Below are 25087 nucleotides of genomic sequence, written 5' to 3' on the forward strand. Positions count from 1 at the left end.
TCCGTATTGCCCAGCGACAGCCCCGAAACCTGAAGGATCTGGAGAAGGTCTATGGAGGAGTGGGCCAAAATCCCTGCTGCAGTGTGTGCAAACCTGGTCAAGACCAACAGGAAACGTATGATCTCTGTAATTGCAAACAAAGGTTTCTGTACCAAATATTAAGTTCTGCTTTTCTGATGTATCAAATACTTATTTCATGCAATAAAATGCAAATTAATTACTTAGAAATCATAAAATATGATTTTCTGGATTTTTGTTTTAGATTCCGTCTCTCACAGTTGAAGTGTACCTATGATAAAAATTACAGACCTCTACATGCTTTGTAAGTAGGAAAACCTGCAAAATCGGCAGTGTATCAAATACTTGTTCTCCCCACTGTATATAGCCTCCCTACTGTTATTGTATTTTACTTCTGCTCTTTTTGTCTCAACACTTTTTTGTTGTTTTATTCTACTTTTTTATAAAAAAATTAATGCACTGTTTGTTAAGGGCTGTAAGTAAGCATTTCACTGTAATGTCTGCACCTGTTGTATTCGGCGCATGTGGCCAATAACATTTGATTTGATTTGAATTGAATAGAGCTCACAGTGTTCCTAGAAGGATGTTTCAAAGCAGAGGTCCTAAAAGGAAACATCCCAATGGTGCTGTATCCATACCATCCAAGAGTGACAGGGCAGGGCTGGATGAATATTTCAACAGGCCCAGATGCAGCCTGGCCTCAGAGTCTTTTCTCACCATGAATAATGCAGCTGTATCTGAGGGGGGAGGGGAGGTAGCCTGGAGCCTGGTGCCTTGAAAGCAGCTGGAAAGGGGGGCTGGGCCATGTCATTAGGGGCCCAGACACTTTGCCTTATCCTGGGGAGGTGTGGGGGTGTGTGGCTGGTGTCTCTGGATCTGAAGTGGAGTGGCTAAGGTCTATGGGGAGACCCATTTAAGAAGGCTGATCGTGACTAGATTATTGATGAGAATATGTTGAGGGGTGGGAAGTGAGCAGAAATGGTTCCTAGGCCTGACTTCAACAGGTCAAAGGTTTGCTCTGAACCTGCTGCTTCAGCCCTAAGCCTGTCCAGAAGAGAATGTTTACATTTTGAATAGTATTCCAGTCCACCATGTTAGATACCAGCCATGAGACTGGGTGCAGGATGGGGGGTGCTACACCATAGCTGAACTTGTTCAGTTCAGAAGAACTCCAGTTTTTTCATAGTCATCAACCACTTTGAATAATTGAAGCCAAATGGTGTTGGAGAGTGCTATGGTAATGATGGTGAGCCAGGGTTCAGCTAGTACAGTCACTTCTAATGGTGTCTCTTTTGACCTGTGACCTCCTTGTCTTAGAAAAACCCCCACTTATACCATCCTGTAAATACTAATTAAGAAACAACTCCAACTTTCTTTGCACATAAACCTGGAGTGAGAAATGGCTGCATTGATTAAAAAGGTGTATTTTTATTAAGGAGTTGCCTTGTCACAGTTTTGGCCTCTCAGTGCCCCACTGTCTTTTCCCCCCAGGGTGCCTCTGAAGGTGGAACAGGCTAACAACGCCCGGGACGCCCTGGCCAAGGCCGTGTACAGCTGCCTCTTCGATCACGTGGTCAGGAGGGTCAACCAGTGCTTCCCCTTCAACACCACCTCTAACTTCATTGGGGTGCTGGATATCGCTGGCTTCGGTAAGTATGTAGTTCTAGAGCAGTGAGTTTCTCTGTCTGATTGTTTCTCTGTGAGTCTGTCTTTCTATCTAGCCATCTAACCATTCATTTATCTGCATGGCCTCTTATCTCTTCTCTTTCTAAAAACTTGACTAACTGACATAATTGGATATATTGAGTACCAGTAACAGCCTGAAGATGAGCGTTCTTCATTCCCCCCCCCCAGAGTATTTTGAGCACAACAGCTTTGAGCAGTTCTGCATCAACTACTGCAACGAGAAGCTGCAGCAGTTCTTCAATGAGCGAATACTGAAAGAGGTGAGTGATTTGAGAGAGAGTTGTTGGGGGCGCGGAGGTGTGTTGCTAGTGTTCTTTAAGCTCTGGACTCCCACTGAAGACCCAGGAGGATGTCGGTCAACAAGCTAATAATGTGTGACACGCAACACATAGACACACACAGCCTGTGTGATCTCTCCATAGAAGAGTCACTCTTACATTACATTTATTAGAATGGTCATATTTTTGTCTGTGGAGATGACAGGGTTTTTTCTTCTCTACTGGAGCCTCCTGTTTTATTCATTGATTTGCAAAGGTCTCCAATTACAATCAAAAATCGAATTTTAAGGCATTTTCACAGCGTTTGAACTAGATCAAACAGAGATATTTGTGTTTGTTGGCCTGAAATGATCCAGAAATATAAAAATGTTTTCAAGAAATAAAATGCAATTTTCAGAAGGGGTTGTACTTGATTCAGTAAGTAATGAGTGTTGACAGATCTACACTACCCCCAATTCTAACCTTAAAAACACTGCTCAAAAAAATAAAGGGAACACTAAAATAACACATCCTAGATCTGAATGAATGAAATAATCTTATTAAATACTTTTTTCTTTACATAGTTGAATGTGCTGACAACAAAATCACACAAAAATTATCAATGGAAATCAAATGTATCAACCCATGGAGGTCTGGATTTGGAGTCACCCTCAAGATTAAAGTGGAAAACCACACTACAGGCTGATCCAACTTTGATGTAATGTCATTAAAACAAGTCAAAATGAGGCTCAGTAGTGTGTGTGGCCTCCACGTGCCTGTATGACCTCCCTACAACGCCTGGGCATGCTCCTGATGAGGTGGCGGATGGTCTCCTGAGGGATCTCCTCCCAGACCTGGACTAAAGCATCCGCCAACTCCTGGACAGTCTGTGGTGCAACGTGGCGTCGGTGGATGGAGCGAAACATGATGTCCCAGATGTGCTCAATTGGATTCAGGTCTGGGGAACGGGCGGGCCAATCCATAGCATCAATGCCTTCCTCTTGCAGGAACTGCTGACACACTCCAGCCACATGAGGTCTAGCATTGTCTTGCATTAGGAGGAACCCAGGGCCAACCGCACCAGCATATGGTCTCACAAGGGGTCTGAGGATCTCATCTCGGTACCTAATGGCAGTCAGGCTACCTCTGGCGAGCACATGGAGGGCTGTGCGGCCCCCAAAGAAATGCCACCCCACACCATGACTGACCCACCGCCAAACCGGTCATGCTGTAGGATGTTGCAGGCAGCAGAACGTTCTCCACGGCGTCTCCAGACACTGTCACGTCTGTCACATGTGCTCAGTGTGAACCTGCTTTCATCTGTGAAGAGCACAGGGCGCCAGTGGCGAATTTGCCAATCTTGGTGTTCTCTGGCAAATGCCAAACGTCCTGCACGGTGTTGGGCTGTAAGCACAACCCCCACCTGTGGATGTCGGGCCCTCATACCACCCTCATGGAGTCTGTTTCTGACCGTTTGAGCAGACACATGCACATTTGTGGCCTGCTGGAGGTCATTTTGCAGGGCTCTGGCAGTGCTCCTCCTGCTCCTCCTTGCACAAAGGCGGAGGTAGCAGTCCTGCTGCTGGGTTGTTGCCCTCCTACGGCCTCCTCCACGTCTCCTGATGTACTGGCCTGTCTCCTGGTAGGGCCTCCATGCTCTGGACACTACGCTGACAGACACAGCAAACCTTCTTGCCACAGCTCGCATTGATGTGCCATCCTGGATGAGCTGCACTACCTGAGCCACTTGTGTGGATTGTAGACTCCGTCTCATGCTACCACTAGAGTGAAAGCACCGCCAGCATTCAAAAGTGACCAAAACATCAGCCAGGAAGCATAGGAACTGAGAAGTGGTCTGTGGTCACCACCTGCAAAACCAGTCCTTTATTGGGGGGTGTCTTGCTAATTGCCTATAATTTCCACCTGTTGTCTATTCCATTTGCACAACAGCATGTGAAATGTATTGTCAATCAGTGTTGATTCCTAAGTGGACAGTTTGATTTCACAGAAGTGTGATTGACTTGGAGTTATATTGTGTTGTTTAAGTGTTCCCTTTATTTTTTTTAGCAGTGTATTAGGAGGATTAAAAAAGATCTTACCCAGCACCAGTGCTTAGGAGCAACATCTTCCTACTTCAGTGTTGACTTGCCATTCTTTCTGCAGGAGCAAGAGCTGTATCAGAAGGAGGGACTGGGAGTCCGTGAAGTTCATTATGTCGACAACCAGGACTGCATAGGTGGGTGCCACTGCCAAACCATGTTCACCTTACTCCATAGAGCCATTTTTTGTTTACAAGCAGACATCACGTTCGAGTGATGGGACCTTGACAAATTTATCAGTGAATGAGTGATGACCATGAAAACACAAGACTGATGGCTATAGCTGTGATCAACAAGTATATTATTCTTCTGGCTTTATCTAGCTCTATTTGGGATATTTGACCTTGCCTTGCTGGCTCGGTATTTGTATTTATTATCCCCATTATCTTCCTGGGGTCCAGCAAAATTAAGGCAGTTATATACATTTACATTTACATTTTAGTCATTTAGCAGACGCTCTTATCCAGAGCGACTTACAGTTAGTGAGTGCATACATTATTTTTTTATTTTTTCATACTGGCCCCCCGTGGGAATCGAACCCACAAACCTGGCGTTGCAAACGCCATGCTCTACCAGCTGAGCTACATCCCTGCCGGCCATTCCCTCCCCTACCCTGGACGACGCTGGGCCAATTGTGCGCCGCCTCATGGGTCTCCTGGTCGCGGCCGGCTATGACAGAGCCTGGATATATACAGTGGGGAGAACAAGTATTTGATACACTGCCGATTTTGCAGGTTTTCCTACTTACAAAGCATGTAGAGGTCTGTAATTTTTATCATAGGTACACTTCAACTGTGAGAGACGGAATCTAAAACAAAAATCCAGAAAATGACATTGTATGATTTCTAAGTAATTAATTTGCATTTTATTGCATGACATAAGTATTTGATCACCTACCAACCAGTAAGAATTCCAGCTCTCACAGACCTGTTAATTTTTCTTTAAGAAGCCCTCCTGTTCTCCACTCATTACCTGTATTAACTGCACCTGTTTGCACTCGTTACCTGTATAAAAGACACCTGTCCACACACAATCAAACAGACTCCAACCTCTCCACAATGGCCAAGACCAGAGAGCTGTGTAAGGACATCAGGGATAAAATGGTAGACCTGCACAAGGCTGGGATGGGCTACAGGACAATAGGCAAGCAGCTTGGTGAGAAGGCAACAACTGTTGGCGCAATTATTAGAAAATGGAAGAAGTTCAAGATGAGGGTCAATCACCCTCGGTCTGGGGCTCCATGCAAGATCTCACCTCGTGGGGCATCAATGATCATGAGGAAGGTGAGGGATCAGCCCAGAACTACACGGCAGGACCTGGTCAATGACCTGAAGAGAGCTGGGACCACAGTCTCAAAGAAAACCATTAGTAACACACTACGCCGTCATGGATTAAAATCCTGCAGCGCACACAAGGTCCCCCTGCTCAAGCCAGCGCATGTCCAGGCCTGTCTGAAGTTTGCCAATGACCATCTGGATGATCCAGAGGAGGAATGGGAGAAGGTCATGTGGTCTGATGAGACAAAAATAGAGCTTTTTGGTCTAAACTCCACTCGCCGTGTTTGGAGGAAGAAGAAGGATGAGTACAACCCCAAGAACACCATCCCAACCGTGAAGCATGGAGGTGGAAACATCATTCTTTGGGGATGCTTTTCTGCAAAGGGGACAGGACGACTGCACCGTATTGAGGGGAGGATGGATGGGGCCATGTATCGCGAGATCTTGGCCAACAACCTCCTTCCCTCAGTAAGAGCATTGAAGATGGGTCGTGGCTGGGTCTTCCAGCATGACAACGACCCGAAACACACAGTCAGGGCAACTAAGGAGTGGCTCCGTAAGAAGCATCTCAAGGTCCTGGAGTAGCCCAGCCAGTCTCCAGACCTGAACCCAATAGAACATCTTTGGAGGGAGCTGAAAGTCCGTATTGCCCAGCGACAGCCCCGAAACCTGAAGGATCTGGAGAAGGTCTGTATGGAGGAGTGGGCCAAAATCCCTGCTGCAGTGTGTGCAAACCTGGTCAAGACCTACAGGAAACATATGATCTCTGTAATTGCAAACAAAGGTTTCTGTACCAAATATTAAGTTCTGCTTTTCTGATGTATCAAATACTTATGTCATGCAATAAAATGCAAATTAATTACTTAAAAATCATACAATGTGATTTTCTGGATTTCTGTTTTAGATTCCGTCTCTCACAGTTGAAGTGTACCTATGATAAAAATTACAGACCTCTACATGCTTTGTAAGTAGGAAAACCTGCAAAATCGGCTGTGTATCAAATACCTGTTCTCCCCACTGTATACATTACATTACATTTCACAACAGATTTCATTTCGGATTACATTTCAAAACAGATTTAATTTCAGATTACATTTCACAACAGATTTCACAACCATTAAGTTTGGTAGTTTGCTAGGTGTTCAATCCTCCGAAGACATCTGCGATTACGTGTTTTGATAACTTGAACTGCATTTGAAGTTGGATGTTATTGTATTGACTCCATAAACAAGCCCCTTTCTGGGGCAGAACTGCGCTCACAACCTTTCATGACACAGCTGGGAGGGAAATGGGTCTATATATTATTAGACAGATCTTGTTGTGTATTTCTTCTGCAGTAGGCTGTGAAGCCCATAGAGATTTCTATGCTATATTTCATTCTATGGTGGAGCTCTTACATAACCCCAAAATCTTACAGTATATCTACATAGAAGCCAGGACATTTCCCAGAGCCTGGTTCTCACACAATCAATATCTCAACTCATCAGGGTGGAAAGTTTAACTCCCCAAGAGCAGCTCCTAAACTATTTGGCTGTTTTAATATGTGGGACAGCACACTGACAACAAGTCTCTAGGTGATGCGTACCTGTACTGTAAGCTGCAAGGTCAAACATAAGGCAAGGACTGGCTATAGAAGGAAAGAGATGGGATCTGTTTCTGGCCTGGCTTTAGAAGGAAAGAGATGGGATCTGTTTCTGGCCTGGCTTTAGAAGGAAAGAGATGGGATCTGTTTCTGGCCTGGCTTTAGAAGGAAAGAGATGGGATCTGTTTCTGGCCTGGCTTTAGAAGGAAAGAGATGGGATCTGTTTCTGGCCTGGCTTTAGAAGGAAAGAGATGGGATCTGTTTCTGGCCTGGCTTTAGAAGGAAAGAGATGAGATCTCTTTTTGGGTCTGACTAGGGGTGGCCTCTAAGAACCAAACAGAAGGAGAGGCAAGGAGAATTGTGTGTGTGTGTGTGTGTGTGTGTGCGTGCGTTGCAGAGATTGGAGTGGAAATCTCCAGCAGCAGGAGGACTTGGAGTAATATATAGAAATATATGATGAACTTGAATCCCTGTGTGTTTAAGGCTCACACAATACATGATGAGATACAAACTGACAGAGAGAGAGAGACTGACAGAGAGAGACTGACAGAGAGAGACTGACAGAGAGAGACTGACAGAGAGAGACTGACAGAGAGAGACTGATAGAGAGAGACTGACAGAGGTGCAGACTGGCGGCGATGTAGCCCTCCACTGAGCACTCGCACTTTCCAGAAACGGAGATTGTCTGAAACCGTTTGGACTCATTCCCTACTGCGGGTCAGAAGAAAGTCGATAAATGACATTTTCATTATAACTGAAGTTGAAAAACTACTGTTCAGAGAGGTTTAATCTCTGACATGTATTCTATTTTATTGAACATAAGTGCCTCATCCTATGATGCGTTGAGACATGTTTGGGAGAGAGACATTGGACATGCATTCAGTGAGGAAGACTGGTCTTCTATCTGTGAAAGGGTCTACCCCAAATGCACCTCCATAAGTATACAATAACTACATGTAATTTTTTTTTATAGAACCTACTTTACACCTGTCCGCCTTCACAGAATGTTTTCCAATGCATCACATTTATGTTTAAAATGTAAACAGGATACTGGCACCTTCATGCATGTTTTTTGGTACTGTAGCAGAATCCAGTCTTACTGGAATGATATTCATTTACACATCCAGAAGATCTTGGGTAGACAATTTTTTAAATTTTATTTAACCTTTATTTAACCAGGAAAGGCTAATTGAGATTTGAAATCTCTTTTTCAAGAGCGTCCTGGCCAAGATAGGCAGCACCAAGTCATTACACAATTACAGACAGACAACATGAAAAACTACAAGTAATCTAGTAAACATCCATAGAAATCACAGGCGCATAACAAAATCATAAAACTGCAATTTAAAAACATTGACAGATCAAGGAATCAGCCTTAATCCTTCATCAATGATTTAAAAACACCAATCGGGACAAGTTCTTCCAGCTTAAAAGTATGTTGTAAGGCGTTCCAAGCCGATGGCACAGAGTACATAAAAGCTATTTTACCAAATTCAGTTCGGACATTTGGAACAGTTAGCAGGATAAAGTCCTGCGAACGAAGGGAGTACCCACCACATTTCTGAAGAATAAAAATGGCCAGATAAAATGGTTGGAAACCCAAAATGGGTTTATTTGCTTTTTCACTGAATTTATATTTGCTCTACTTTGATTGTACAGTTGTGTTCGACCCTGACTCTGAACGTCTGTTCAATACCCTTGTTTACTTAGCCATATTGTTATTATGGTCCACACCTGAAGTACCATCTACCAGAATGTGGCTTACTCAAGCTCCTGCTATTCTACCCCTAGAGAAACCTACCTTTTGATTTACACCAGAAGTCTGATACATCTGATCTCCATTGTGGTCCTATGTAGAAAACCTCCCATAAATGCATTCCTCCATTCTATGACTGCCTTTTTGTATAATGTTTTGCTGTATCCTTATTCCTTTTATGGTACTCAGTCTGTGTGGTGGTCTTTGTAGTTAGTCTGTGTGGTGGTCTTTGTTTGGTTGTCTACGTAACCCCTGTTAAAAGAAAATAACATTCTAATAAAAAGAGAATTACAACAACAACAAAAAAACATCCTGTTGGTGACAAGGTGAACCATTTAGATTTGTATATCAAACAGAGTTATGATTATTCAGCTGCCAGGTTAACTGGCAGCCATGAATAACGTTTATATGACTTGCAAATGACCTGCTGGATGTCCATTTAAATATATAATCATTCTCCCCCCAAGTTATGCACAGTTGCCTAATAATGCAAATGTATTGGTGTGCCTCCGTCAGATCCTATTCCAAACATCATGTCCTGAATGAATAATTCACTGGGAGATATTATGATGAACATCTGGATCAACAAGGCATTGTGCCTCCAATTTGAACACCAGACGCCTCAGACCACGCCGCACAGTGAAAGATACAAAGGTTGTCAATGTTCCGGGAAAGGGAACATTGAGTCACCGGCCGCTCCTCTCTGCAATAGGATAGAATATAACTTTACTGTCTACACAGTGTGGACATTTTGCATATGGCTTCACACAGTGACATTGACAAACTTTAAAAACACTGATGGCATTACAACATTAGGAGCACAGGACTTTTAAATTTAGTTTCCCTCTTGGGGATCAATAAATAACTTTCTTATCTCAATAATTGGACTTGAACTGAACGTGCTGCTGACTGCATCCGTAAAAATGCATCTTATTTATTCCCATAGACCTGGTGGAAGCCAAGCTTGTAGGCATCCTGGACATTCTGGATGAAGAGAACCGCCTACCACTGCCCAGCGACCAGCACTTTGCAGAGGCCGTCCACAGCAAGCACAAAGACCACTTCAGACTGACGGTGAGAGCTTTGGGTGGAAGATGTCTGCAGGCACAGATCTGGGATCAGCTTACCAACCCTGGATCCTAACTTGAACCATTTTGTATTGAAAAATGCTAAACTGACCTTAGGTCAGCTTTTAGTCAATTGATAATGCCTTGTCTAACCAGACCTTCATGCTGAGGGGTCAGAATGGTATCCTAATAGACGTTCTGCTACCTTTTCTATGTGAAACTCTAGAGCTATTGTGAACCAGCAGCCCCAGTACCTTAAGGAACCTTTGTTCCTCTTTCTATACGTTTTAACAGGCGTAGAATCCTGTTTGAAATGCTGCATTGGTATCAATTCAGACCAAAGGATTAGACTGGGCCGGCTGCAGATGGTTTTTATGTGATATTAATCATCACTTTCATATTGAAATGAAGAATATTCTCTCAGTTGTTTATGGCCATATAATATTAACCACGATACCATACCACCAGAGCTAGGTGCGTATTCTTTTATAAATCGTATCCACACACAATGTAAAATCATACTGTTAGCGCTGGTCATGCAAATTGTTGAGGGTCTTATAGACACACACCAACACATACACACACACCAACACACACACCAACACACACACACGGATTAACACACACACACACCAACACTCATACACACACCAACACATACACACACACCAACATATACACACACACCAACTCATACACACTCACACGCAGACACACACCAACACTCATACACACACCAACACATACACACCAACACACACACCAACACATACTCATACACACTCACACTCATACATACACCAACACTCATACACACCAACACATACACACAGCAACAGATACACACCAACACATACAGTGGGGAGAACAAGTATTTGATACACTGCCGATTTTGCAGGTTTTCCTACACATTTTTATCATAGGTACACTTCAACTGTGAGAGACGGAATCTAAAACAAAAATCACATTGTATCATTTTTAAGTAATTAATTTGCATTTTATTGCATACCAACACCTACACACACCAACACATACACACACATACACTCATACACACTCACACGCAGACACACACCAACACATACACACACACCAACACATATACACAGACACTGTGTATTATGTAAAGAGGGTCTAATGTAATATGTTGCTGCTGTCTCTTCAGGTCCCTAGGAAGTCCAAGCTGGCTGTCCACAGGAACGTCAGAGATGATGAAGGATTCATCGTCAGACACTTTGCCGGAGCCGTGTGCTACGAGACGGTAACCGTTACGCACATCGATGGTTATATGTTGATTTGCTCTTGTATGATTAACCTTGGATGATTGGTTGTTAACACTCCGTTATATCTGAAACATGGTGTTTTATACATTTTTCAGTACAATATACAGCTGCTGCTGGTAATAGTCTTCTTAGCAGTAGGACACATGGCAAAGTCTATTTATTCAATGTTTTGTGTATGCGTGTGTATATGTTTGTGTGTACGTACGTGTGTGTGCATGTACGTACGTGTGTGTGTGTGTGCATGTACGTACGTGTGTGTGTGTGTGTGTGTGTGTGTCTGCAGACCCAGTTTGTAGAGAAGAATAATGATGCTCTCCACATGTCCTTGGAGAGCCTGGTGTGTGAGTCCAAGGACAAGTTTGTGAGGGAGCTTTTTGAGAACTCCAACAACAGCAAGGAATCCAAACAAAAGGCTGGCAAACTCAGCTTCATCAGTGTGGGCAACAAATTCAAGGTGAGGAAGGAGAATGTAGCAGCACCTGGCTCTGAGATGTCACTTTGATTGGAATACATTCTTCTAGTTCAAGTTAATTTGTGTAAACCTGAAATTCTTACTCGTTTTGATATTGTATCACACAATGCTTTCGCTGTTGAAGTGAGTAGTGTGTTCATTTTTCTGCCATTGAAATACTTGGGCGAGCCGCCCAAGCGTTTTTTTCGGGTCACCCAAGTCCAAACAGTGAAAATACATTTTCGGGTTGGAAAAAACGCTTTCAGTGTAAACTTAGAAAAGATAATGGACCTACTGTAAATATTTTGTAAGAATATAATCTTTGAGAACTGAAAATCACCGAAATAAAAGACAGTGAGGGAGAATTGAAAATTCTAAAAACAATGAATTTAGCAGTATAGGTTTTGTTATTATGTTTGCGCAAAATAACACAGCATTAGCCATGTTAAAATGCATAGAATTGCAGGAAATTTGCTTTAAAACTGCAACATTTTCTCTCAGCGCCATTGAAGAATATGTAGAACTGCAGGAAATTTGCTTTTAAACTGCAAAAATGTATCTCAGCTACATTGAGAAATTTGAAGAATTGCAGGAAATTTGCAAAAAATAAATAAAAAAAGAATACAATCTCTACACTGCCAAGATAGGGGCCTCTAAAATTGTCTCAAATTCAGACGCGTCGCCTCGCCCCCTGCCACGCCCTACGCCCCTTTTTGATCCGGAAACAAACCCTGGTGTTTAGTTTGTAGTCTAATCATTTTTTCCTATTGCTTATTTCAGATGTTTTCTGACACAATGTTAGAGAAAACTGTGTACCATTTTCCAACTTTGACCTTTGAACTTCTAACGCCTTTCCTCTCCTTGCCACTGTTCTTCCATCCCTCCATCCCTCCTTTCCTCTGTAGGCCTCTTCCAGTCCCCCACCTCTTTTCCTGAGAAATCCTTCCTTTGTGGAAAAAGGTGGATAAAGTCAGCTAGAGAAAGGGTATGATAAAGTCAGCGAGAGAAAGTAGCAGCAGGGCTAAAAGTCAGTCAGGAAGAAGCATAGCGTCAGCCAGGGACAGAAGGTCATTTGTCTCACTGTTGATTTTTTCAATAACCCTGTACTGCGTCAGCAGATGCACACAGAGCACCCATCACTGTTTTCCTATCATACTCCTCCTCCACCTGTCTTCCTCTATGGTCTGTTTGTGTGTGGTGATGCTTGAGTTGACGCTTTTATCACTAATTCATCACATAAGACATGGACACAAAGACCTGAGTGTAGCATTGTAGAGAAAAGAGCAAGATGGGATCTATTCCGTTTGATGACACACAGATGTGCTTTAATAAAACATCAAATCAAATTTGAAAAGTTAGGCAATGTGAGGCAATCTATTGAAATGCAATGGTTTGAGGAAGGGAACATAGTTAAGTTATATTTTTTATTTTAATATGTTTAAAATATTTATCTCCACACTACCGGTCAAAAGTTTTAGAACACCTACTCATTCAAGGGTTTTTCTTTATTTTTACTATTTTCTACATTGTAGAATAATAGTGAAGACATCCAAACTATGAAATAACACATATGGAATCATGTAGTAAAATATATTTGAGATTTGAGATTCTTCAAATAGCCACCATTTGTCTTGATGACAGGTTTGCACACTCTTGGCATTCTCTCAACCAGCTTCATGAGGTATTCACCTGGAAGCATTTCAATAAACAGGTGTGCCTTCTTAAAAGTTAATTTGTGGAATTTCTTTCCTTCTTAACGCATTTGAGTCCATCAGTTGTGTTGTGACAAGGTAAGGGGGGTATACAGAAGATAGTCCTATTTGGTAAAAGACCAAGTCCATATTATGGCAAGAACAGCTCAAATAAGCAAAGAGAAACGACAGTCCATCATTACTTTAAGACATGAAGGTCAGTCAATACGGACATTTTCAAGAACTTTGAAGTGCAGTCTCAAAAACCATCAAGCGCTATGATGAAACTGGCTCTCATGAGGACCGCCACAGCAATGGAAGACCCAGAGTTACCTCTGCTTCAGAGGATAAGTTCATTAGATTTACCAGCCTCAGAAATTGCAGCCCAAATAAATGCTTCACAAAGTTCAGGTAACAGACACATCTCAACATCAACTGTTCAGAGGAGACTGTGTGAATGAGGCCTTCATCATCGAATAGATGCAAAGAAACCACTACTAAAGGACACCAATAAGAAGAAGAGACTTGCTTGGGCCAAGAAACACGAGCAATGGACATTAGACCGGTGGAGATTTGTCCTTTGGTATGGAGTCCAAATTTGAGATTTTTGGTTCCAACCGCCATGTCTTTGTGAGACGCATTGTGGGTGAACGGATGATCTCCGCATGTGTATTTCCCACGGTAAAGCATGGAGGAGGAGGTGTTATGGTGTGGGGGTGCTTTGCTGGTGACACTGTCTGGGATTTATTTAGAATTCAAGGCACACTTAACCAGCATGGCTACCACAGCATTCTGCAGCGATACGCCATCCCATCTGGTTTGGGCTTAGTGGGACTATCATTTGTTTTTCAACAGGACAATGACCCAACACACCTCCAGGCTGTGTAAGGGCTATTTTACCAAGAAGGAGAGTGATGGAGTGCTGCATCAGATGACCTGGCCTCCACAATCCCCCGACCTCAACCAAATTGAGATGGTTTGGGATGAGTCGTACCGCAGAGTGAAGGAAAAGCAGCCAACAAGTGCTCAGCATATGTGGGAACTCCTTCAAGACTGTTGGAAAAGCATTCCAGGTTAAGGTGGTTGAGAGAATGCCAAGAGTGTGCAAATCTGTCATCAAGGCAAAGGGTGGCATTTGAAGAATCTCAAATATAAAATATATTTTGATTGGTTTAACACTTTTTTGGTTACTACATGATTCCATATGTGTTATTTCATCGTTTTGATGTCTTCACTATTATTCTACAATGTAGAAAATAGTAAAAATACAGAAAAATCCTTGAATGAGTAGGTGTTATAAAACTTTTGACCAGAAGTGTACTATCAGCAGTTGCCAAGTTGGTTCCTGCATACAGTCATTCTCTTGTGTTGCATAAAAGTATCTACATGGCACAGTTTCAGTAAATGTTGTATATATCTTGCGAAAACATTCAAAGTAATTTAGGACTGTTGAAAGCAAATCATATTGAGAACAATGAGAATCCTCCTGAGTCATGCAGGGTTCTTTGTGTTTCTGTGTGCTGTTATCCCTCACCTGTTCACATGGAAGCATGTCTTACTTTCTTTTGGGTGTGTCAGCATTATAACTAATGCTCTTTTTCAGTTGTAAATGTGCAACGTCAAATATATTCCCAATTTGTTTGTAAGTGCTCCAAACCACCTTCTTGTGTGGTGTGGTGGGACTCAGACTAAGTATTAAACACGCTTCTTTCTCTGCCTGCCTTCACAGACCCAGTTGAACTTACTGCTGGAGAAGCTTCGCAGCACTGTGAGTATCTTTGCCATATCTGATGTCCTCTATCTCACACTGGTAGTCAGAAGCTGGCCTCAGATTGCATGTGATAGATATGATTGACATGTCTTTCAAAGGGTTCCAGCTTTATTCGCTGTGTGAAACCCAACTTGAAGATGGTTAGCCACCAGTTTGAAGGAGCCCAGATTCTGTCTCAGCTGCAGTGTTCAGGTATTGGCTAGGAGAGTAAGAATATACTCTCAAAACTATTATTAACACATCACGGAATTAAAAAAAACTGTAGTTCATTATCAGTTCTAAAGATTACGACGGATACACACACATACACGAACACACACCACTTTTGGTTTCGGTTCCTTTTCAAGACATTCTCTCCCCTTTCCTCACCAGGCATGGTGTCAGTTCTGGACCTGATGCAGGGAGGCTTCCCCTCCAGAGCCCCCTTCCATGAGCTCTACAACATGTACAAACAGTATATGCCTGACAAGCTCACACGACTGGACCCCAGGCTCTTCTGCAAGGTGGGGGGCTCCCCCAAAAGCAGCATTCCATATCATATAAACCTTGCATTATTCAGATGTTAATACTTTTATAAGACTTTGACTGGTGGTTTTTGTTCTTGCTCCTCTGCAGGCTTTGTTCAAAGCACTGGGGCTGAATGAGAATGACTACAAGTTTGGCTTGACCAGAGTGTTCTTCCGCCCTGGGAAGGTAAGCACTGATTTCAGCTCTCTTTTTAATGCTCTACAGTCTGTGCATGAATGTCATTGGGCCAAATTACCTTGAGTAATTCTCTTGATGTCCTGTTTCGGGGTCAGTTTGCGGAGTTTGACCAGATCATGAAGTCGGACCCGGACCACCTGGCAGAGCTGGTGAAGAAGGTCAACCAGTGGCTGGTCGTCAGCCGTTGGAAGAAGGTCCAGTGGTGCTCCCTCTCTGTCATCAAACGTACGTCAACACCCCTGACTCATACTCTCACTGAGCTGGACAACGCACTGGAGAACAATAGCACTCCTCCTAGTTAACAGTAATAATGGATTTAGTTGTTAGGGACCGATACAATGAAAATATTAACACATTGAATCATCCACATTCAGCTGCATTGCACCCTCTTGCTTTAGGTTGAGCTAATTTGCAGCGTCAGTCCGTACAGGGGCTTTAAAATGGTGGAAAATAAAAGACAAGAAAGAAATCTAACTTGTCAAACAAAACAGCCAATATAATGAAAAGGGTTCAAATGATTCAGGAGTTGCCAAACTTCTCATAACTTTACATCATTTTGCAAGAGTTTGAGAGATACTGTGTTTTTCCCCTCCATTTAGTCGAACACTGATTACCACACTCTGACAGCTGTGTTCCACTATCATATTTCTTATGTTTCACATTTCTATTGCATTTTGCTATTTGTTTCGAATGCTCGAGGCAATCTTGCACACTAAAAGCAGTTCCTTGAACCATTAGCCTCCGTGCCAAGTTGTATTGATTTTCCCCCCATTTAACAAAGTGAGGCACCGGCAGTGCTTATTAGGGTAAAGCGTCAAATCAATGATATCACGTAAGTAATAACTGTAGACTGCCTCGGCCCACCAGTTGCCTGCATATTTCACCATCAGGATATCTAATATCTGAGGATGTATGCACTGTGACGGCTGGCTGCTCTTCCATTTATTTTTCACAAAAAAAACTCCAACTTAATATCCCTAGTTCAGTTAACAGATCTTAGGGAGTTGTGTGTGGCTTTATCTCTGTGTGAATTGGCCCAGTACTATGTTGATTAGATTTGACGATTTATTTGCCTCTCTCTCCCTTTCTTTCTCTCCCCCCCTCCCCCCACAGTAAAGGAGAAGATGAAGTATCGTGCCTCTGCCCTTATTAAGATTCAGAAGACCATCCGCATGTGGCTCTGTAAGAGGAAACATAAGCCACGGTGGGTGTACACACACACACACACACACACACAAGTGCGCACACAGACACATTATCTTTGTTTAAAAGTGCTTCACACTCTGTGCCTTTTGATGGCTTCTCCACATTGTGCAGTTAGAAGTTCAAATCAATCTGGAGAGCTCAGCCGTGACTCATGGCACTCTCTGTCACCCTATTGCATATAGAAGATATATATTGCTTTGGTGAATGCATCCATCCGGGTGATGGCTTTTTGAATTGTCTTGTGTGTATGTGCACGTGCGAGCGTGCTCACACTTATGTTTGCGTGCGTGCGTGCGTGGGTGCACATGTACTCACGTGTGTGTGCACATGCACTTTTATGTGCTCTTACACGTGTGTGTGTGCGCTCATACGGCCACAGCATCGACGGCATGGTGAAGGTGCGGAACCTGAAGATGCGGATGGAACGCTTCAACGAGGTGGTGGGTGCTCTGAAGGAGGGAAAGCAGGAGATGGCCCAGCTGGTGCAGGAGCTGGGGGCCTCCATCGACACCTTCATGGCCAAGATCAAGGTGAGGAGGGCTCTCCTAGGCACAGATCTAGGATCAGCTTCCCCTGCCCCAATCCTAACCTTAAAGGTCCAATGCAGCTGTTTTATCTCAATATCAAATCATTTCTGGGTAACAATGAAGTACCTTACTGTGATTTCTTTTCAATTAAAATGGTCAAAAATAAACAAAAATTGCTTCTTAGCAAAAATCAAGAATTTAGCTAGGACTGTCTGGGAGTTGTCTGAGTGGGGAAAACTGAAAACTAGCTGTTATTGGCAGAGAGGCTTTTCTTCTTGGTTTATTAACTAATTTACCGCCTGGTGATGTCACCAGGCAGGCCAAAACAGGCTAAAATGTCAAACGGTCTTTTCAAACAACTCTTACACTAAAAGGGCATGATCATAATTTTCACAATTTCAGTATTATTCCAACCTCATAGTGTGTAAATGTATATAAAACACAGGAAAATTGTGTTTTTTGATGTACTTGGCCTTTAACCATTAGTGGGGAAAACACAAAACAGACCCAGAGTCTATGGCAGGGATCATCAACTAGATCCAGCTGCAGGAAGATTTTTTTGTTGAGTGGATGGTCAGGGGTCCAGAACATAATTACAAATAATTTGTAGACTGAAAATTGACCACAAGAAGCCCAAAAAGATATTTGACTAAAACATAATTTCAAACATGGCTTACATTTGTATACATATATATCTCTCAGTTATGTGTGGGAATACTTTGGAAAAGATTTCCAAAATTAAAATCACTTGGAACTGATTTTCTTGTGTTTTTACAGTCTAATATGTCCAACAATAAAAATTGCTCAGAAAACTTGGGGGGCAAATAAAATCACCCCTCCAGTTGAGGAAACCTGGTCTAGGGCCATCTTCACCCTACACAGAGGAGGCCAGGGTGACTCACATGTCTTAACTTTCTAATCTAATCCCGCTGATCTCATTGCATCTCTCTCTAATCTCATTTCATCTCATCAGGAAGCCATTTCCTGGGGTTGTTTTGATCTGTAATCCTTTAAAATGGCTAAATATGGTAAGGGATCTCCCCTCTATTCCTCTGCCATAAACACCAATCTATATATGGTAAGGGATCACCCCTCTTTCCTTCTGCTAGAAACATCAGTCTAAATATGGTAAGGGATCACCCCTCTTTCCTTCTGCTAGAAACACCAGTCTAAATATGGTAAGTGATCACCCCTCTTTCCTTCTGCTAGAACACCAGTCTAAATATGGTAAGGGATCACCCCTCTTTCCTTCTGCTAGAACACCAGTCTAAATATGGTAAGGGATCACCCCTCTTTCCTTCTGCTAGAACACCAGTCTAAATATGGTAAGGGATCACCCCTCTTTCCTTCTGCTAGAAACACCAGTCTAAATATGGTTAGGGATCTCCCCTCTTTCCTTCTGCTAGAAACACCAGTCTAAATATGGTTAGGGATCTCCCCTCTTTCCTTCTGCTAGAAACACCAGTCTAAATATGGTTAGGGATCTCCCCTCTCTCCTTCTGCTAGAAACACCAGTCTAAATATGGTAAGGGATCACCCCTCTTTCCTTCTGCTAGAACACCAGTCTAAATATGGTTAGGGATCTCCCCTCTTTCCTTCTGCTAGAAACACCAGTCTAAATATGGTTAGGGATCTCCCCTCTCTCCTTCTGCTAGAAACACCAGTCTAAATATGGTAAGGGAACTCCCCCCTTTCCTTCTGCTAGAAACACCAGTCTAAATATGGTTAGGGATCTCCCCTCTCTCCTTCTGCTAGAAACACCAGTCTAAATATGGTAAGGGATCACCCCTCTTTCCTTCTGCTAGAAACATCAGTCTAAATATGGTAAGGGATCACCCCTCTTTCCTTCTGCTAGAAACACCAGTCTAAATATGGTAAGGGATCACCCCTCTTTCCTTCTGCTAGAACACCAGTCTAAATATGGTAAGGGATCACCCCTCTTTCCTTCTGCTAGAACACCAGTCTAAATATGGTAAGGGATCACCCCTCTTTCCTTCTGCTAGAAACACCAGTCTAAATATGGTTAGGGATCTCCCCTCTTTCCTTCTGCTAGAAACACCAGTCTAAATATGGTTAGGGATCTCCCCTCTTTCCTTCTGCTAGAAACACCAGTCTAAATATGGTTAGGGATCTCCCCTCTCTCCTTCTGCTAGAAACACCAGTCTAAATATGGTAAGGGATCACCCCTCTTTCCTTCTGCTAGAACACCAGTCTAAATATGGTTAGGGATCTCCCCTCTTTCCTTCTGCTAGAAACACCAGTCTAAATATGGTTAGGGATCTCCCCTCTCTCCTTCTGCTAGAAACACCAGTCTAAATATGGTAAGGGAACTCCCCCCTTTCCTTCTGCTAGAAACACCAGTCTAAATATGGTTAGGGATCTCCCCTCTCTCCTTCTGCTAGAAACACCAGTCTAAATATGGTAAGGGATCACCCCTCTTTCCTTCTGCTAGAAACACCAGTCTAAATATGGTTAGGGATCTCCCCTCTTTCCTTCTGCTAGAAACACCAGTCTAAATATGGTTAGGGATCGCCCCTCTTTCCTTCTGCTAGAAACACCAGTCTAAATATGGTTAGGGATCTCCCCTCTCTCCTTCTGCTAGAAACACCAGTCTAAATATGGTTAGGGATCTCCCCTCTTTCCTTCTGCTAGAAACACCAGTCTAAATATGGTTAGGGATCTCTCCTCTTTCCTTCTGCTAGAAACACCAGTCTAAATATGGTTAGGGATCTCCCCTCTCTCCTTCTGCTAGAAACACCAGTCTAAATATGGTTAGGGATCTCCCCTCTCTCCTTCTGCTAGAAACACCAGTCTAAATATGGTTAGGGATCTCCCCTCTTTCCTTCTGCTAGAAACACCAGTCTAAATATGGTTAGGGATCTCTCCTCTTTCCTTCTGCTAGAAACACCAGTCTAAATATGGTTAGGGATCTCCCCTCTCTCCTTCTGCTAGAAACACCAGTCTAAATATGGTTAGGGATCTCCACTCTCTCCCTCTGCTAGAAACACCAGTCTAGATATGGTTAGGGATCTCCCCTCTATCCCTCTGCTAGAAACACCAGTCTAGATATGGTTAGGGATCTCCCCTCTCTCCCTCTGCTAGATACACCAGTCTAAATATGGTTAGGGATCTCCCCTCTCTCCCTCTGCTAGAAACACCAGTCTAAATATGGTTAGGGATCTCCCCTCTCTCCCTCTGCTAGAAACACCAGTCTAAATATGGTTAGGGATCTCCCCTCTCTCCCTCTGCTAGAAACACCAGTCTAAATATGGTTAGGGATCTCCCCTCTCTCCCTCTGCTAGAAACACCAGTCTAAATATGGTTAGGGATCTCCCCTCTCTCCCTCTGCTAGAACACCAGTCTAAATATGGTTAGGGATCTCCACTCTCTCCCTCTGCTAGAAACACCAGTCTTATTTAGGGCCTCTGAGTGGGTGACACATCAACCCAACCCACATTTTAAAAAACATTTTATTCATTTAGCAGACGCTCTTATCCAGAGCGACTTACAGTTAGTGAGTGCGTACATTTATTTTTCATACTGGCCCCCTGTGGGAATCGAACCCACAACCCTGGCGTTGCAAGCGCCATGCTCTACCAACTGAGCTACACGGGGCCACATGCTATCCAGACTCTGAGTTGTGTAATTGATTCCCTAATTATTTTAGTGTTGTCAGTAAATTTTGACTTTGGAACCGGATGTGTGTTAGCTGGTTAGTTATCCCAGAGACTAGATGACTGACATCCGAGCAGAACATTTGCATCCACATGAGCAATGAGCAAATGTCTCTGGTCCACTCTCTTTCTCTCCTCCCTAGCGCCCTAGTTCAGTCACCTCTGTGCCTCTGCCCAACCCTACGCTCCTCTGTTAGCCCATTGGCATCTGCTCTGTGTTCACCAGCGCCCAACACAATTCCCAGCCCTTTATGACGCACCTAGCGTAGCATCACTAAGGGCCTAGCGTAGCATCGCTAAGGCCCTAGCGTAGCATCGCTAGCTGAATTATACAAGAACCATAAACAATGGCTGTCATTCAGTCAGCTTGTAATTTCCCTGCTGCGGTGTCTGTCTGAACCATGTCAGGAAAATCAATCCACCCTATACCCCCCACTGATAGGCTGACAGACAGGATGTGACACTGAAGTGACCAGGGCACCAGTGGTAGAAGTAGCAGGTGGTGGTGGGGCTCTCAGTCGTTGTGTCTCTGGTTAGCTTATTGAATACATCTGGAGGGTGTCACAACCCTAAACAGTCAAGGGGATTTGTGCAGAGTCAGCCAGGCTCACTGCGGAGGGCTGCATCTCTCACTTCCTGGAATTGGACAGTTTTAATTACACCACTTATATAGGAAACAAGGATTAAATTAGATTCTGGGATATTGAGAATTGGATGATACTTTTAGCATATTCCCCATAGTCTTTTCAGTGTATCTCATATACCTATGTTAAAGTCGGTGCGCTCCATCTGCAGCAGTGCTAATGGGGACAGTAGTAGCACATATTGGGTATCATAACCAACGATAAACAGGGTTTAGTCTATGAAGGCGTATGTTGTCTATATGTTTATAATACTGACCATGACATACTGTGTGACAACTCAAGTCCAAATAATTCTGGTTTTAGCCTATACATTTTTTTTGTAATAGGCCTATATGTTGATGCCAATGACCTTGAACTATGACACCACTCCTTTGACCTATGCCCCCTCCTATAGGCCACGGTGATGACCCGGAAGGAGATTAACCAGGAGTACCAGGGGCTGGTGAAGAGCTCGGAGCAGCTGCTCTCCTCCATGCAGAAGAAGAAGCAGGAGGAAGAGGAGCTGGAGCGGCTGCGGCTCATCGAAGAGGAGATGGAGAGAGAGAGGAAGAGGAGGGAGGAGGAGGACCAGCAACGGCAGCAGGACGAGAGCGACAGAAAGAAGTAAGTGGAGGGGTATCGGATGTATACAAGACAGACATAAATGGGCTAGCACTAGGGTGGGTTATTTCAGTAGTGGAGGGCTGCACTGTGTGCAGGCTTTTGGATCTAGTGTGTTAGTGCTGGGCTGGAATAAAAGCCTGCACAGTGCACCCACAGCAGCCCTCCGTGTTTTGGTTGAAGTCATTGACATGACCTCTCAATTTTAAAGAAACCCCCAACAGGATATGTCCAGAGTTGATGCTCAGAGATTGAGTTTATACATGGTTCATCGTTCGATCATGTCATTGAGAACATTGATCAGCAGGAGGCATGTCCATCTGTGATCTAAAGTAACATGGCGTTTTGCCATATAAGAGCATTAACCACCTCTGTCGTCCCTGCCCCCTCTCATTAGGAAATCAGAGATGGAGCATAAGAGGAAGCATGAGGAGGAGGAGAGGAAGAGGAGGGAGGAAGAAAAGAGGATTATGCAGGTTTGTGACCCCACTGAAGTGATATTTTTGTGGAAAAGGAGAGCTTTGTTACCCTTCCCCTCCTACAAGACACACCAAACACTTTATCACATATTGACCCTATTGCCTGATAGTAGCCTGTAAACTCTTACTATGTAGCCTGTAATCTCTTACTATGTAGCCTGTAATCTCTTACTATGGAGTAGCCTGTAATCTCTTACTATGTAGCCTGTAATCTCTTACTACGGAGTAGCCTGTAGTCTCTTACTATGGAGTAGCCTGTAATATCTTACTATGTAGCCTGTAATCTCTTACTATGGAGTAGCCTATAATCTCTTACTATGTAGCCTGTAATCTCTTACTACAGAGTAGCCTGTAGTCTCTTACTATGGAGTAGCCTGTAATCTCTTACTACGGAGTAGCCTGTAGTCTCTTACTACGGAGTAACCTGTAGTCTCTTACTATGGAGTAGCCTGTAATCTCTTACTATGGAGTAGCCTGTAATCTTTTACTACGGAGTAGCCTGTAATCTCTTACTACGGAGTAGCCTGTAATCTCTTACTACGGAGTAGCCTGTAATCTCTTACTACGGAGTAGCCTGTAATCTCTTACTACGGAGTAGCCTGTAATCTCTTACTACGGAGTAGCCTGTAATCTCTTACTATGGAGTAGCCTGTAATCTCTTACTATGGAGTAGCCTGTAATCTCTTACTACGGAGTAGCCTGTAATCTCTTACTACGGAGTAGCCTGTAATCTCTTACTATGGAGTAGCCTGTAGTCTCTTACAATGGAGTAGCATGCAGTCTCTTACTATGTAGCCTGTAATTCCTTACTATGGAGTAGCCTGTAATCTCTTAATATGGAATAGCCTGTAATCTCTTACTATGGAGTAGCCTGTAATCTCTAACTATGGAGTAGCCTGTAATCTCTTACTATGGAGTAGCATGTAGTCTCTTACTATGGAGTAGCATGTAGTCTCTTACTATGGAGTAGCCTGTAATCTCTTACTATGGAGTATCTTGTAATCTCTTACTACGGAGTAGCCTGTAATCTCTTTCTATGGAGTAGCCTGTAATCTCTTACTATGGAGCAGCATGGTTTTGATTTCTTACCAGTCGTAATTGTTGTACTGAGATCTCTATATATTTAATCTGTGTATATATATAAGAATATTTTTTTCTTTCAACCTAATAAAATATATATGTGCCATTTAGCAGACGCTTTTATCCAAAGTGACTTAGTCATGAGAATCGAAACCACAACCCTGGCGTTGCAAGCGCCATGCTCTACCAACTGAGCTACACTACTGTTCCCACTGAGTGAAAGTCATTGGCTCCCCCGTCTCACAGGGAGACGGCCAGTGTCTTGGCATTCGTCAGATTCCCCAGTGGGCCGTCCCTGGCTGATGATGGATCACTCCTGCCGACTTTCTCCTTCCCAGAACTACCCTGCTCCCTCTGTGCTTAGTCCTCTGCTTTCCACCCTGCCCTCCATTACCATTTACCAGTTCCCTTATTTTCTCCTGCCCTGTATTCCCCCTCCTGTCCTCTTCTGCCCTGTATTCCCCCTCCTATCCTCTTCTGCCCTGTATTCCCCCTCCTATCCTCTTCTGCCCTGTATTCCCCCTCCTATCCTCTTCTGCCCTGTATTCCCCCTCCTGTCCTCTCCTGCCCTGTATTCCCCCTCCTATCCTCTCCTGCCCTGTATTCCCCCTCCTATCCTCTCCTGCCCTGTATTCCCCCTCCTATCCTCTCCTGCCCTGTATTCCCCCTCCTATCCTCTCCTGCCCTGTATTCCCCCTCCTATCCTCTCCTGCTCTGTATTTCCCCTCCTGCCCTATATTCCCCCTCCTGCCCTCTTCTGCCCTGTATTCCCCCTCCTGCCCTGTATTCCCCCTCCTATCCTCTCCTGCCCTGTATTCCCCCTCCTGTCCTATATTCCCCCTCCTGCCCTCTCCTGCCCTGTATTCCCCCTCCTATCCTCTCCTGCCCTGTATTCCCCCTCCTATCCTCTCCTGCCCTGTATTCCCCCTCCTGCCCTCTCCTGCCCTGTATTCCCCCTCCTATCCTCTCCTGCCCTGTATTCCCCCTCCTATCCTCTCCTGCTCTGTATTCCCCCTCCTGTCCTATATTCCCCCTCCTGCCCTCTCCTGTCCTATATTCCCCCTCCTGCCCTCTTCTGCCCTGTATTCCCCCTCCTGCCCTCTCCTGTCCTATATTCCCCCTCCTGCCCTCTCCTGCTCTGTATTCCCCCTCCTGCCCTGTATTCCCCCTCCTGCCCTCTCCTGCCCTGTATTCCCCCTCCTATCCTCTCCTGCCCTGTATTCCCCCTCCTATC

General features: G+C 43.8%; 1 protein-coding gene across 1 annotated transcript in view; it reads left to right on the top strand.

The window, feature by feature from the left end:
* The window catches only part of LOC121539410 (unconventional myosin-VI-like), a 97522-nt gene that overhangs the window by 51001 nt on the left and 21434 nt on the right, over positions 1 to 25087 (top strand). Inside the window, exons 13-27 of the mRNA XM_041847890.1 lie at positions 1510 to 1667; positions 1873 to 1964; positions 4125 to 4197; positions 9622 to 9749; positions 10908 to 11003; positions 11309 to 11479; positions 14897 to 14935; positions 15037 to 15130; positions 15311 to 15441; positions 15554 to 15631; positions 15739 to 15868; positions 16757 to 16847; positions 17229 to 17379; positions 22089 to 22297; positions 22692 to 22770. Coding sequence (XP_041703824.1) covers positions 1510 to 1667; positions 1873 to 1964; positions 4125 to 4197; positions 9622 to 9749; positions 10908 to 11003; positions 11309 to 11479; positions 14897 to 14935; positions 15037 to 15130; positions 15311 to 15441; positions 15554 to 15631; positions 15739 to 15868; positions 16757 to 16847; positions 17229 to 17379; positions 22089 to 22297; positions 22692 to 22770 — 1720 coding nt within the window. The remainder of the gene's footprint in view (positions 1 to 1509; positions 1668 to 1872; positions 1965 to 4124; positions 4198 to 9621; positions 9750 to 10907; positions 11004 to 11308; positions 11480 to 14896; positions 14936 to 15036; positions 15131 to 15310; positions 15442 to 15553; positions 15632 to 15738; positions 15869 to 16756; positions 16848 to 17228; positions 17380 to 22088; positions 22298 to 22691; positions 22771 to 25087) is intronic.

Source organism: Coregonus clupeaformis, chromosome 25, assembly GCF_020615455.1.
Source record: "Coregonus clupeaformis isolate EN_2021a chromosome 25, ASM2061545v1, whole genome shotgun sequence".
NCBI classification, from domain to species: domain Eukaryota; kingdom Metazoa; phylum Chordata; class Actinopteri; order Salmoniformes; family Salmonidae; genus Coregonus; species Coregonus clupeaformis.